At 59.6% G+C, this 14,854-nt stretch overlaps 1 protein-coding gene across 3 annotated transcripts in view; it reads left to right on the forward strand.

Moving 5' to 3' along the window:
• The window catches only part of SHANK2 (SH3 and multiple ankyrin repeat domains 2), a 554,292-nt gene that overhangs the window by 252,765 nt on the left and 286,673 nt on the right, over positions 1-14,854 (forward strand). For all 3 annotated transcript variants that reach the window (XM_043924118.1, XM_043924122.1, XM_043924126.1), the window contains 2 exons: positions 6,558-6,727; positions 13,045-13,158. In XM_043924118.1, coding sequence (XP_043780053.1) covers positions 6,558-6,727; positions 13,045-13,158 — 284 coding nt within the window. The remainder of the gene's footprint in view (positions 1-6,557; positions 6,728-13,044; positions 13,159-14,854) is intronic.

Genomic DNA, 14,854 nt, shown 5'->3' on the forward strand with positions numbered 1-14,854 from the left:
AGAGGGAGGAGCTGTCCAGAGCGGATGGGAGCCCATGTCCCTGACGCCCCGGCCGGCGTCCTGCCCAACCTGGAGGCTCTGCGTGCACCTGCCCCAGGCGCCCTCTAGTGGCGCCCGCTGGCATGGCCGGTCCAGGTCCCTGGGAACCAGCTTTGCCGGTGGCTCCATCATCACCCACCCCCGGGCGTGGAGAGGAGTAGGACCCCTCCCAGCTGTCCTGTTCTCGGAGCAGCTCTTGATGCATTATTGCAAAGCCCGGGCCCTGGTCCCGAGGGCCGCCCTGGCCTCACCGGCCCCGGGGAGCGTGCGGGCCACCCTCTGGTCAAAGGAGCCGTTCCCGGGTGGGTTCGGCTCAGCAGAGAGGAAACCCGCTGCGTGCAGGCAGGTAGGCTCGATGGCCGGGTCTCCCGCCCACGGGGAGACAGCAGCGCCCGCTGGCTGCACAGAGGGGCAGAGCCGGCCAGGCTCCCGCCGCCAGACAGACCCCGGCAGGGGCTCGGCCAAGTCCGCTTCGCACCCTACTGCTTCCTTCCCTGGATCGGGCTGTGCGGACCGGGCGGGGCTTCCCGGAGATCCCGGGGTGGCAGGCCCCTGCCCCACCCTGCACACCCCTTCCAGGGGCTGTTCCCCCACTGCGCAGGTTGAGGGGTGAAGGGGCGCCCTGGAGTCCTTCTGGAGCACATCTCTGTTCATCTGCAGCCGGCCTCGCCCCGCTCCTGGGGACACGGGGACCGGAAGGGCAGAGCTGTGCGCCCCCAGGGCGCGGGGGCCTGGCTTCCTCGGTGAGAACCACGGGGTGCTCCCTCCCTCGGCCACGCGGACCCAGAAAGGGGGTGGGGACCCAGGCAGGGGTGAGCCAGGCTGTCCCCTGACCCCTCGCCGTGCCGCCTGACCCAGGCAGCTAGGGGCGCGTCACCCGCACATCAGGAGTAGGGGGTCCATGATGTGCTGGGCCCCTGGCCCCAGGGGAAGCGTCGCCCCGGAGGAGCGGGTGCCTCCCGCCTGCTGGGGAATCGGGTCCGGGCGCCCACGGGCTGCCCTCACTTGTCACTCGGTCTCCCCCACACGGCTGACACTCGGGGTTTGCTCTCAGCTGGGGGCACGAACGCACAGGAAGACTGGCCTCTGGTACAGAGGTGGATGCCCCAGAGCTGTCGTTGAGGGCGGGGAGCCCCTAACAGAGTCCCCGAGAGTCAGAGCTCATGCAGGTCACCCTTCCTGGGGTGAGGGGGCCGCCCCCCAGGGTGGAGAGAGGAGCCAGCCAGGCGTCAGGGAGAGGCAGGGCATCCTGGGTGACCGGAGCAGACCGGAGGAAGCTTTAAGGGAAGAGGCACCTTCCAGACCGTTCCTATCCCACGGGGGCTCTAGGTGCCTGCCCCCTGCTGCCTGGAGCTGGGGTGGCCTTGGGGGTGCAAGCAGGCAGCACCCCAGTACTGGTGGCCGGGGGCCCCTGGGGGTGTCAGGCAGCGGGCCCCAAGGTGGGCACACCTCTGACATCACAGCGGTTCCCGCTTCTCTGGAGTCCGTGAAAGCCTCCAATGTGCACGCGTGCCCCAGGTCACGGTGCCTCGGCCAGAAGGATGGGGCGTCCAGTCATTGTTCATTCCTGCAGCACTCCTCAGGACCGCATGGGAAGGTCATGGAGTGTGGGGTATGGGCCCCAGGGCCGACCCAGAAGCCCAGCAGGGGCCAAGGTGCCTGGGGCCACGTGCAGGCTGAGGGCTTCAGCGCTTCTTCCCGGCCTGAAGGCGGAGAGGGAGGCGATGCTGACGGTACAAGGGGCGACGTGGGGTCTGAACTTGTATGCTTCAGACACACTGTCAGCGGGACAGGGCTTTGTGCTGGAAGCCACCCTCTGCCAGAGCCTCCCACTGGTAACCTCCAGCACCCTCTTGTCCCCCCATCCAGTGTGAGCCTGGAACCTGGGAGACACCCGATTTCTGGTAGATCCCAGCCCAGAGCGGGGAGCCTGCAGGCAGCCCTGGGATATGTCAGCTAGCCAGGATGTGAGGTCAGGTCTATATCTCTGTGCCTAAGCCATTATTTATGGAGCCTCTGTTTTTTCACCTGTGAAATGGGGCTTTACAAGGCTCAGATTAGCCTGGAGTGGGAAGATGCTTCAGCATCTGTGTGGGACCACACATCACTGCTGGTACCTAGAACCATGGGCGCACGCTGATCTTCAAGGACCAGTTTCTTCCTGTTCTTAAGCAAAAGTTTCCCGGGCTTGGACTGATGCTCCCAGGCTACAGCCGTGTTTGCTTTGACTTTTCTGCCCAGTGACACATACTCTGGAGCCGGCTGAAACCAGCTGGCTGACACATGCATCTTATCACCCACTTTTCAGCTGAGGCAGAGTGGTAATGGCACGGGTGTTCACACGACACCTGTGCAGAGCGGTTCCTGCTGACTCACTCTCGGGTTCACCAGATCATCCTGTCTTACTAGATGGGGAAACAGAGACTTCCAGAGGTTAACTGACTTGTTCAGCATCTGATGGCAAGTGATCAGCTCGGCTCTGGCAGGGTTCTTTAGAAATTTGGATGGAAGAGTAGATAGGTGGTGTTTGTATAAGTGGTAAGAAGGATAGAGGATGGTAACTGATGGATGGATGAATGGTTGGATTCATGGTTGGTGGATGGGTGAGTTGATGGATGATGAAATGGATAGCTGGATGGATGGGTGGATAGTTGGATGGATGGATAGATGCGTGGGTGATTGGATGCCTGATGGATGGTTGGATGCATGGTGGATGGGGTGGGTTGATGGATGGATGGGTGAGTTGATGGATGATGGGTGGGTGGATAGAGGGATGGTTGGATGCATGATGGATGAGGTGAGTGGATGGATGGAAGGATGGATGGATGGTTGGTTGGATGCCTGATGGATGGGGTGGTTTGATGGATGGATGGCTGGGTGCATGATGGATGGGGTGGGTGGATGGATAGATGGATGGTTGGATGTATGATGGATGAGGTGGGTTGATGGATGGATGGGTGAGTTGATGGATGATGGATGGATGGATAGAGGGATGGCTGGATGCATGATGGATGAGGTGAGTGGATGGATGGAAGGATGGATGGATGGATGGGTGGATGGATAGAGGGATGGCTGGATGCATGATGGATGAGGTGAGTGGATGGATGGAAGGATGGATGGATGGTTGGATGGATAGATGGATGGTTGGATGTATGATGGATGGATAGATGGATACTTGGATATATGATGGATGGGGTGGGTTGATGGATGGATGGGTGAGTTGATGGATGATGGGTGGATGGATAGAGGGATGGCTGGATGCATGATGGATGAGGTGAGTGGATGGATGGAAGGATGGATGGATGGATGGGTGGATGGATAGAGGGATGGCTGGATGCATGATGGATGGGGTGGGTGGATGGATGGATAGGTGAGCTGATGGATGATGGGTAGATGGGTAGAGGGATGGTTGGATGCATGATGGATGGGGTCAGTGGATGGATGGATAGTTGGATGAATGATGGATAGGATGGATAGAGGGATGGTTGGATGCGTGATGGATGGGGTGGGTGGATGGATGGATGGATGGATGGATGGTTGGATGCGTGATGAATGGGATGGGTGGATGGATGAATAGGTGAGCTTATGGATGATAGATGGATGGGTGGATGGGTGGATGCCTAATGGATGGGGTGGAGGAATGGATGGATGGGTGGATGGATGGATGGACAGTCAGATGCAAGGGTGATATGATAACTGCTATTGAAGCTGCAGTGACAGAGCTGGTGGGGGCTGGGGTGGTGGGCTCCATCTGTGTTCCCTCGGATCCTCCCAGGAGCCCCACGCAGCAGACCCCACTCGGCCATCACTCAGCGCCCGTGGCAGGTGCATCAGGGGAGATCCAAGCACAACTTTTGGAGGCCGGGGCGAGGAGGGCTTCTGAGCTTGGTGCGGGGTGTCCTCCTAGAGCCCCCACCCTCTGCTGACCCCAAGCCTCTTCCAAACCCTTGGATCTAGGTGGAGCAGCTCCAGGAGACACTTCCTGAGGAATTGAGTCCCCTTGGTTCCCAGGACTTGGTTACCTTCCCCCTACACAGGAGCAGGAGAGGAGAGCCTGGTGCTGCTCAGCCCCTCATAGTGAAGGCGCGGTCTCCCGCCTTCCGTCCCAGCCCCAAGTCAGGCTGAGTTGAGGCAGGTTGAATGGATGGATCCGCATCCCAACAGGCAGGCAGGCGGGCCGTCCTCTCCAGAGAGAACTCTGAGTGTTCGGGCTTTTCCCGGGTTCTTTCCCACCGCAGGCAGGGGGCCTGGCTTGTCCTTCCTCTCAGTGAGTCAGCCGTCCTGCCAGCTGTCACCTCTGGACCAGAGGCGGTCACACAACCTGGCCCTTGCGGACCTTGCTGCTCTGGGCTCCGGGGTGTTTGGGGTCAGTGACGTCCGTGAGGAGGGAGCCTCCGACCCTCCGGGTGGATCTTTGCATCTGTGCGTTGATCTGTACCTGGTGGAGGGGGAGGAGGAAGCCGCCTGGAGCTGCCTGGTGCAAAGTTCACGGGCATCTCTTTCCAGGATGCTGTGACCTCCGTCTTGGTCAGAGAAGCCTGGCGTGGGGGGGCAGGCAGAGGAAGGGGCATCCCTGGGGACAGAGGGCGTGCGGACACGGGGCTGCGGCTTGTCACTGCTCTGCCCTGAGCCCGGGTGAGCACCCGGCCAAGGTCACGCGCCTGCCCTCTGCTCTGGTGGTTTAGGGAGGGCTCTGGGCTTTGGGGTCAGGCTGGCAGAGCTGGCGGTCAGTCCCCCTCCTCTGACAAGCATAAATTATGGTGTCAAGCGAGCATGTCACATGTGTAGACATGGGCTCCCTTCCATGCCTAGCTCTCAAAGTCATGACCTTGAGCGAAAACATAAGAAGCGCAACAAAATACAGCACCGTCACGCTTCCGTGAATTCTCGCAAGCGAAAAGCAACATATGTTATTATTTATCAGGAATGCTGACGTGGGTAAAGCAAAGCCCAAAAGGAATCGGGGGGTTCACATTAAATCTCCAAAGTGAGTGGTCATGTCGTGTTCTAGAAGCTTCCCTGCAAGCCTGTTTCACACCTTGCAGAAAGCTCAAGGTTCTGTCTGGGGGCTCCCAGGCCATGGTGTGTGTCGTCTGAGTGGAGGAGCATGGTAAGGGGCCCCACCCTTCATGGTGATGAATTTGTGACATGGGTGGGCTGCTCCTGAGACTCAGATGTGGCTCCCCGATGTGGGACTCTGCCCCCAGGGTTATTAATCCTCCTCATCCCTATCACGGGCGGGGTGCCCTCTTGGGAGGACGCCAGCCGGACAAGAACGCTTTTCCAGGAAGCTTTGGAGCATCCTCCATAAATCCCTGCCCAGATTCATCCACGTGCGTGTGGCTCTTCTGAAGACCGCCCTCCCCCCAAAGGAGAGCTCAGTGTGACTCCTCAAGGTCACCGCTGATGAGCGCGTGCTCTCCTCCCCTCCCAGGAGTCAGCCCTGGTCACCCGTCACCGTCACAAAGCCGGGGCTGTCGTTACGGAAACCACTTTGCACGTTTCTCTGGGAGCTTGAGCTTCTCCCTCACTCTCTCTCTCTCTCTCGTTCCACCGCTGTGCCGTTAAGTTAGGCATCCACTCTCAGTGTCAGGCCCGGAAGTTACTCTGGAAACACACGCTCTTTGTAAAATACTCACATAAAACAGGAACGCATTCAAGTCCCACTTGTGAAATGTCTCCGGGGCAGTCGGGCGGGGCCGCCTGCCCCGCGATGGTGAAACCTTGTGCCAGCGGATTCTGGGTGATGCCTCGCCCAGCGTGGTTGGCACTTAGAGTGAGACGGGTCAGTCGGCAGACACCCAGGGCCTGCCTCAGTTGCCGCTCCGCTGGAGTCTCTGTATGGAAAAATGCACGTAACATTTACCACCGGAAGCATCTTTAGGTGTGCAGTTCAGTGGCGTGAATGTTCACGTTGTCGTGCACCTGTCCTCTCATCCGTTCTAGAACTTGCTCCGAAGCCGAAACCCCGTCCCCATTAAAGGCTCGCTTCCAGCTCCGCCCCCGCACCCGTCCTGGTCATGGATCTGACTGCTCGGGTTACCTGTCCTGGTGGAGTCAGGCGTTACCTGTCCTTCTGCGACTGGCTTCCCTTAAGCGGCGGAATGTCCTCAGGTTCCATTCAGGGTGTTGCCTGTGACAGAATCTCCCTTTTTTAAAGTCTGAACAACATTCCACTGTGTGGATGGAGCGCATTTTGGGCCTCGGTTCATCCATCAGTGGACACTTGGGTCATCTTTTGAGAATCAAACTGCCGTGCACGTGGTGTGCAGACATCTGCTCGAGACCCTTTTTTCACTCTTTACGTACCTTCCCGGAGGTGGGATTGCTGGAATTACCTGCGTCTTTTAACCACAAATGCGTCTTCATGTCTCCAGCCCCGTCTAGAACCCGGAGCTCCGCTGTGACTGCTCGGGGCTGGACGCTTGTCCTGAAGGGACGGGCCACGGGTCTGCAGCGTCCCTGCCACGTCTCAGGCCATGACCCCCTCTCTCTCTGTCCCCCTTTCCATGCCGCAGCCCAGCTTTCCCGCCAGGAGCCAACAAGGACACGCTCTCTGCCTTCGAGTACCCGGGGCCCAGACGGAAGCTGTACAGTGCGGTGCCTGGGAGGCTCTTCGTTGTCGTCAAGCCATACCAACCCCAGGTCGATGGCGAGATCCCCCTGCACCGTGGCGACAGGGTCAAAGGTCAGTGTCCACTCTGCTTCCGGGGCGGGGTCACCGGGGTGCCTTGGCCTCAGCTGACCCCCAGGGCATTGCTTCCACGGGGCCCCCTGTGGAGACACAGAGTCCTGAGAGGGCGGAAAGGGGATTCGAATGGGCCTCGGCGACTCTGATGTCCATCGGGAGGGTTGGCTCGTGCCTGTCTGGCATGGGAGTCCACTGCAGAGACGGCAGGGGAGGGCCGGGCGAGGCGTCGACAGGGCCTCAGGGGTGGGTGGTGCGGGGATTGGGCCGAGCACAGGACGGATTCAGACATGTCCTGGGGCTCCGGGAGGGGCATCAGGAGACTGGTTCAGCCTGGGGGCCTGCGGCATTCCAAGGTGAGATGTAAGGATGCCCAAAGCATCCTGGGAAATGGAGGTGAAAAGCCTCATGCATGCCAAGAGTCAGACTCTGTTCCCAGGGTCCTGGGGAGCCAGCGATGGTTTCCCAGGGAGAGGAGGTGTGTGAGGCCCTTAGGGAGAATTTGCCGTCCTGGTCGGAGGTGCAGGTGTCCACGTGGGGGCAGCTGAGCTCACCAGGGGAGCAGGAAAGGGCGCACCCCACCCCACCCCGATGCTGGAGGACAGGCTTCCAGAAGACGCATGGCAGGCAGCATAGTGCGCCCCTTGCAGGCTCAGTCGGTCAAGTTCAACCCATCTGGCCTTGGCCAGGCGGTGACCTGCTTCCTCCTCCACACGGTGCGGCCATCTGGCCAACATCACCTGGATTTATATGTTTCCGAGGACAGCTGGGCCCCGTTCTCCCTCTCAGCTCCTTCTGCTGGTCCAGATGCCTGCAAACTTGACCATCTGGTGGTATCAACAAGTCCCAGGGGCTTTGTTCATTTCATTCCCATCTTTTTTTTTAACCTCGGGTCATTGCTATGGGTCTGTTTTCAAGTTCACTTGCTCTTTCCTTCGAAACGTCCTGTCTCTGTTAAATCCATCTTGTGAATTTTTCAGTTTCGGAAATAACATGCTTAAACTCTGCTGTTTCCACGCGTATTTTTTTCTTTTATAGTTTCTTTCTATTTGCTAAGCCTTCCTGTTGCTCTGTTGAGATTTTCACTCCTTTGGAAGCACGCGGTGTTTAACCCACCCAGCGAGGGCGGGTGTCGCCGCCCCTCTGAAATCCCCGTCTGTCATCTCTCCTTGAGGGTCCGGGCGGGCTCGCCGGGTTTTCTCTCCTCTGGAGCGTGGCCCCATCCTCTGGGGTCTTCGTGTCCGGTAATCTTCTGTTGCGTTCTGGACATCAGGGTGTTAGGCGGTGGCGATGGCTTCAGTTCCTTCTCTTTCTCTCGTTGTGGAGGGTTGCCTGGGTGACAGCTCAGGTCCCCAGCTTGAGCTGAGCTGCTCTGCATCTGTTCAGAGCCGTGGGGGTGCCGAGCTTGCCAGCCCCTCTCTGGCTCTCTCCCTGGTGGGGACACCTCCACTCACTTCCAGCTGGCTGCTTTCCTGGCTTCCTCATTCTGGTTCTGCAGCTGACTCAGAACGCAGGTTTCTCTTCACGTGCCCCCCGACAGCCCTGCCCTGGGCACCACTCTGAGTCCAGCCTCCAAGCCGTGCAGAAGGGGATTCTTTGTCCAGCTCCCCTCCCCTTTGTCCTCAGCGAGCGTGCTGCCCACCAGGCCCGCCTACCTCTATCCACGTTCTACGGTAAAGAACCCGCCTGCCAGTGCAGGAGATGTAAGAGACGGGGGTTTGATCCCTGGGTCGGGAAGATCCCCAGGAGGAGGAAATGGTAGCTCACTCCAGCATTCTTGCTGGAGAATCCCCTGGACAGAGGAGCCTGGTGGGTTGCAGTCCCTGGGGTCACACAGAGCCATACCCAACTGACTGCACACACACAGGGTTTCTGGCTGCCTTCAGGATGTGATCCGGGGGCGGGGCTCTTTGAGCTCGGAAGTCCCTGATTGTCTCTACATAGTTTAACACAACATTTTGCTAACTTTTAAAGTATAAGCATTTAAACTACATGACTTGCAATGTAGAACTTTAATACCAGAGCCCATTGTGGGGTAGACTTCCCCCTGCATGTGGGCTAATTTTCAGTTGACCCCGCGAGAGCCCCCGTCTGGCCAGCCCACCACCCACCCACAGGGCACAGCCTTTGCCGATTGGTTGGCTGGCGCCCAAGGAGGTGCCTGCCCATGGCTTCGTGCGGAGTGCAGATGGAAGGCAGCTAAAAGGCCCTTGCTGAGCACTTGGCCATCCCTGGACAAGAGCCTCCTGACGGCAGCGTTAGTTCAGAAGGCTGCTACTGCCCGGGGAAGCGGTGGGGGGGTGTCTCTCTCACTGCCCCCAATTTGCAGGCCGAGGGAGGGTCGGGTGTGGAAGGTGCCCGGGAGCTCCCTTCCCGGGAGAGCTTGCGGCCACGGGGCGCCGGGAGCCAGAGACGCCCGGGTCCTGCGGGCCCTCCTGCAGCTCTCACAGGGGGTCCGTCTGCTGTAGCCGTGACCCCCCCCCCCCGCCCCAGCCCTCCTCCCAGGCGGAAGGCAGGCAGTGTTCCCCGGCCAGGAGAGCCACCTCTAGGGGCAGCCACCATTCCCAGGAAGCCCGGAAGGGCAGGCCGCCGGGGCTCACTGTGTTGAGCAAGCTGTTGCCTGCTGACCCTTGGGCGGCGGCGATGCTAAAAATAACCGCACCTCTTCCTGGAGGAGTGACGCGTGAATCTGCAGTCAGCTGCCTGGGGGGCGGGGGTCTGGTGGCTCGCCTGAAGGTAAAACGGGCCCGAATGGGCTGCTCTGTCTGCATGCACCCCCTCAGCCGGGGCCCCCAGATACAGGGCACTGGGTCTCCTGGCCCCGCCCAGCTCTGAAACCAGCTAGCCTGCAGCCCTGGGCTTTTACCCCCCATGGGTCCATCCGTCCACCTCGCTGTCCCCTCAGGACCGGGGTTGGGGCCTGCAGCTGGCTGGCCTGGGAGGGGCCTGGGGAGCCCTCCCAGTGACCCAGGGGCCAGTCACGTCATGTCTGGGGGCCACATGTCCTTGTCCACGTGTCAGAGGTGATAACAGAGGAGGAGATGCAGGTGGAGACTCATCGGTGCCTGCTGTTCGTCAGGCTCTCCACTGGAGACAGCTCGCGTTTTCCATGCAAACCTCCCAGCAGCCGTGGGCCGCAGGCATCGGGTCCCATCGTGTGAGCAGCACAGGCCGCTGTGACAGCAGTCCCCAGACCGGGCAGACTCCTTGGGATTCATCGTGTCCAGTTGCAGGGTCCGGGTGGCAGGTGGGTGGGCCTGGGGTCCTGCTGACCACCCGCAGCTCTCATCTTATTCACATCTTTTCCGCTCAGCCCTACGAGGCAGGTCTTAATGTTCCCAGCGGACATTGAGCCCGTGCCCCTGGGAAAGTGCACCCCAACATCTCTCTGAACTGAGGGGTGCCTGGGCGCAGGGCACTGTCCTGCTCCTCCTGGTGATGCTGGCTTGAAGTTCTGGGTGGTGTAGATGTCCATGCCTGTCGGGACTGGGTGCAGAATGCGGGCAGGCCTGGGGCTCAGGCTCTCTCAACCCAGAGGCCAGCCCCTCCCCTCAGTCGGGTCCTTCCTCGGTTACCAGGCAGGGTGGGCTGGGGTGGGAGTGGGGGCCTGTTAATTTTGCCAGCCTAATCCAGCGTGGGTGGTTATTATTGTTTTTCTGTTTACGAGGGAGGGTGCATGTCTTGGGGGGACAAGGCCGGGCCTGGGGTCAGCTTTTGGGGCGGAGGCTCCCCTGGCACCTTCTCCAGCCAGTTTGTTTCGGCCTCCGGGAGCTGGCCGACCAGTAAAGGACAGAGAAGACCGTTGCTTCTCAGGTGTAACATGTTGACTTTTCAGTGACTTAAAACTAGAATTCATGTGTGAGCCCAACCCAGCTCCCTCTTTGCTGTACCAGGGGGGCCTGGCCCGTAGAGCCATTAAGCCCCTCCCCAGGGATGTGGGTGGATGGACCGCCCTGAGTGCAGGCCCACGGCAAGGCCAGATGAGCCAGCAGGGTCAGCTGCTGGACTCACCGAGGGACAGAAGTGAGTCCCTCACTTAGCATACAGCCTGGTCCAGACGGGACCCCGCCCCGCCCCTCCACATGCCCCCTCCCTGCCTCCTGCCGCTGTAGAGAGGACCCCCAGCTACCGTTGCTGAACCAGAGGCCCAGGACCAACCGGGGCCCTTTCTCCCTCCCTCGCCCACAGACTGTGGCTCCTCTGTCCCCCGAGGTCACTGGGAAGGGTCCCCAAGCGGACCACATCCTCCCAAGCATCTCCCCGCTCTCGAGTCAGCTGTCCACAGCCGGTCATTCTCTCCGCGATCTCGTGCCAACAGTCACGCCCAGAAGCGTGTTCTTGATACGGATTCTACGTGGGTCTAGGTGTGTCGTCCCTGGAGGGGGTGGGAGGCAAGCTGGGGGCGGGGGGGGGGGGGCGGCGCGCAGTGATGGCCCGAGGGCCCTGCTGTGAGGTTAGCATGTCCTTTTCACACCTGGGGCCGCTCTGAGCTGAGGAGCGTTTTCCTGCTCTGACAAGTGGAGAAAGTGAGGCAGGAGTTCTGGGAGCTGCCCGGGTGTCTCCCTGGATGGCCCCTCTTCCCCCAGACACTCTAACACCTGCTCACACTACCTACTAAGGCTCACTACCAAGAGGGCAGGTGGGTGGGCGCCCTGGCAGGTCCCCGTCCTCCGCTGTCCATCCGGGGCAGCACTCCGAGATGACCCTCTTGCCTCTGAGCTGGGCCCCCGTGGTGTACATCAGCCGGGCTGTACCGAGCGTGAGACCAGCGTCGATTTTTGGAGAAAGTGGTCCAAGGGATTATGATCATCCTGGTCAGCGGGGAGCTTGCCCATCTCATTCGTTCCGGCCATTTCTTCGAATTATCAGGCAAGGACTTTTAAGGCTGATGTTCTCTGTGCCGTTGACCTTCAAAACTCATGGGTCCAGGCATCCTTTATCTGGTCTCGGATTTTAAGATGAGGTCTGTGGTCATGGTCCCTCCTCCGCAGCCTTGGTGCCTGGGGCTCCCAGGTAATTTACAGAAGCTTCAGACGTGCAGAGATTATACTGACCTCCTGCGGCACCGCCATGCTCTGAGGGAGCCAGGGCGTTGTGGGGGGGCGGGGAGCACCCCCAGCCCAGCATCACCAGCCTAAGAGACAAAGACCCTCCCCACCGAGTTCTTATCCCTGACAACCCAAACATTTGTCCAGGCAATGCCTGGGCCCTCTTGTCTTTGGATTTGCATTGCTCACCGACGCTTGGCATCAGTCAAGTTGAAAAACAAATATGCTTCATCCCCGTCTGAGGCCCTTGCGCACCCAGCGCTGAGCCCAGGGAGGGGGAACCCAGCGCGCTCAGCCCTGCAGGCAGAGCAGCTGTGTCTCCCGTTGCCCTTGTCCCTTGCTTTCGCTGTGCACAGTGATGCCCGCCCTTCATGGGCTCCCGGCTGCTTGTCAGTCAGTTCAGTTGCTCACTCGTGTCTGACTCTTAGCAACCCCATGGGCTGCAGCACGCCAGGCTTCCCTGTCCATCACCAACTCCCAGAGCTTTCTCAAACTCATGTCTATCGAGTCAGTGATGCCATCCAACCATCTCATCCTCTGTCATCCCCTTCTCCTCCTGCCTTCGATCTTCCCCAGCATCAGGGTCTTGTCCAGTGAGTCAGTTCTTCACATCAGGTGGTCAAAGTGCTAGAGTTTCAGCTTCAGCATCAGTCCTTCCGTTGGATATTCAGGACTTGTATATTGTCCCCTGCTGCTTGTAGCACCAACATAATCCGTGGGTTCTTCATTAATAAGCCAGCGAAGGCCCGGGACTGCCCGTGTGGGGGCACCAGCCAGCCCGCTCCAAGCCCAGGTGGTGTCCTGCAGCCGCCAGGCAGGCTGCTTCTCCATCTCCTGCTGTGATTTCTGCTTCATCAGACTAACTTAGGACTTCCTGTGAGCCTAGACTGTTGCTCTCCAGCCCCCAGCTCGGGACCTCATGGTTCCTTCTCTTCATCGGGGTCGCCTGTGTCCCCGCTCTGACCCTTGAAATAACTGATGATGAGGACTTGGAGGCTCCTAACCTCCCGTCTCAACTGGGACTGAAGGGACAGGACGCAGTGGTCACATGCCTGTGCTGCAAGATACAAGGACGCCAGGATGCCCAGCGCTTGCATCCTGGCACCCGGGCCTAACAGGCAGAGGGGGCTTAGAGGCTCCGCACTGCACCTTCCGAGGGACGCTTTGCCAGGCCCCTGGTCCCCCGCTGAAGGGGGCGTGGTCAGCCGTCAAATGGACCAGAGCCGCCCCCAAGCCCCACCCACTAACCCCGCCCCTTTCCGTGTGCAGTGCTGAGCATCGGCGAAGGTGGCTTCTGGGAAGGCAGCTCCCGCGGCCACATCGGATGGTTCCCCGCTGAGTGTGTGGAGGAGGTCCACTGCAAGCCCCGGGACAGCCAGGCAGGTAAGCGGACCCCGCCCTCGTGGTCCACCTCTCCCGGGCCTGGGGTCGGCGTCGTTGGTGATGTCGAGTGCGCGACAGGTACAGCAGGTGCTCCAGGCGAGGACATCTCTGATCCTCCGAGCGGCGGACGCCACCCGACCGGCCTTTGTTGGAACCAGAAACCGGCGCGGCGGGGGAGGAGCAGCCTGGAAGCTTGTCCTTAAAACGGCGCTCAGTGCACTTGCCAGGAAACTTGGGACTATGCGTTCGAGCCTTTGGAAAAAGGCTTCCGGGGTTGATTAAATGCTTGGAACTATTCTATCGATCTCTCACGCCAACTTTCATAACAGGCAGCTTTGCGTTTCCCACCGGCTTATGCCAGGCCCTCCCTGAGGACAAGAGGTTTAATGTCTCAATGAAAACTGCTAGAAAGAGGTTGGTGCTCACCGAAGCAAGTCATTCCAGCCCCTCCCCAAACTCCCAGGTACAGCTCTGACACCCGCCCTGAATGTGGTTGCCAAAAGAATGAGTGGATTAAAATGCTCAGAGGGCTCCACTTATATAAAAGGGTGCTGAGAAAAAATAGATGAGCTGGAGACAGGCAGAGCAGTGGTTTTATAAGAGCCTGGTCAACACGTGCCCTGCCCACTTCTGATAGAATCCCAGTCTTGGGGCGCCGCCCATGGCAGGACTGGCCACGTTTGCTTTGCAGCCAGTAGCTTTGCTGTGTCCGTGGGCAGTCTGGTGGCCCGTTCGAGGTTCCCAGTCCAGGTCTCGCTGGGCCAGTCTGACCGGGAAATTAGCTGTCCTGAACAGGCGAGCCCGGAAAAGCGGGATGTGTCTCTGGTCTGCTGTCATGGAGGGAGCCCAGCTGGTTCCCTTTCTGAGAATGTGGTTCTATGAGCGTGTCGGTCTGTGCTAAGCTGCCTACAGTCCTGCTCAGGTTAAACCCAGAGGGGGATGGTCACCTTTGCCATCTTGTGGGGGTGTTAAGGTCAGAGCTGTCACTCACTCGACCCTGAAAGGAAAGACTGGTTGTGCTGGGCTAGGTGGACCAGTGGTCAGCGGGCAGATGGGAGCGTGTTTTCATGGGTTTGGTGATGATATCCTGAGCCCCTGGTACAGGCTGGACTTCCTGGCCCTTACAGTGCCCAGCACACACTGGCCCACACCTGTGCCCTCCTATGAGCAGCTGCCCAGCCTCTCTGGTCTGGGAAGGGCCAGGCCGCGGCCTGTGAGCTTGACTCGCCTTTCCAGGTTGCTGGGCATCTCGCCTCTCCCCTCCTGACCCGGAGGAAATCCAGCCCGCTCTCCCTCCCAGTTAACAGCTTCAGTGTCACTGGGTTCCTGCCCCGACGCTTCCACTGGAGACTCAGGCATGTTGGTGCCTGGTATTGCTGGCAATTTCACACCTGCACGGAAGAGCCCAGAGCGACCACGTGTGAGGGTCGTTTGGGCCTTCCTGCTCCCCGCGTCCTCCAGAAAATACCAGCTTCCTGGAGGGAGGGAGGGTTGTTGTTCAGTGGCTCAGTCGTGTCCAGCTCCTTGTGACCTCATGGACAGCGGCATGCCAGGCTCCCTGTCCTTCACTATCTCCTGGACACTGCTCAAATTCATGGTCGTAGAGTCAGTGATGCCATTCAACCATCTCATCCTCTGTCACCCCCTTCTCCTCCTGCCCTCAATCTTTCCCAGCATCAAGGTTTTTTCCAGTGAG

This window comes from Cervus elaphus, chromosome 2 (genome assembly GCF_910594005.1).
Source record: "Cervus elaphus chromosome 2, mCerEla1.1, whole genome shotgun sequence".
In the NCBI taxonomy this organism is placed as follows: domain Eukaryota; kingdom Metazoa; phylum Chordata; class Mammalia; order Artiodactyla; family Cervidae; genus Cervus; species Cervus elaphus.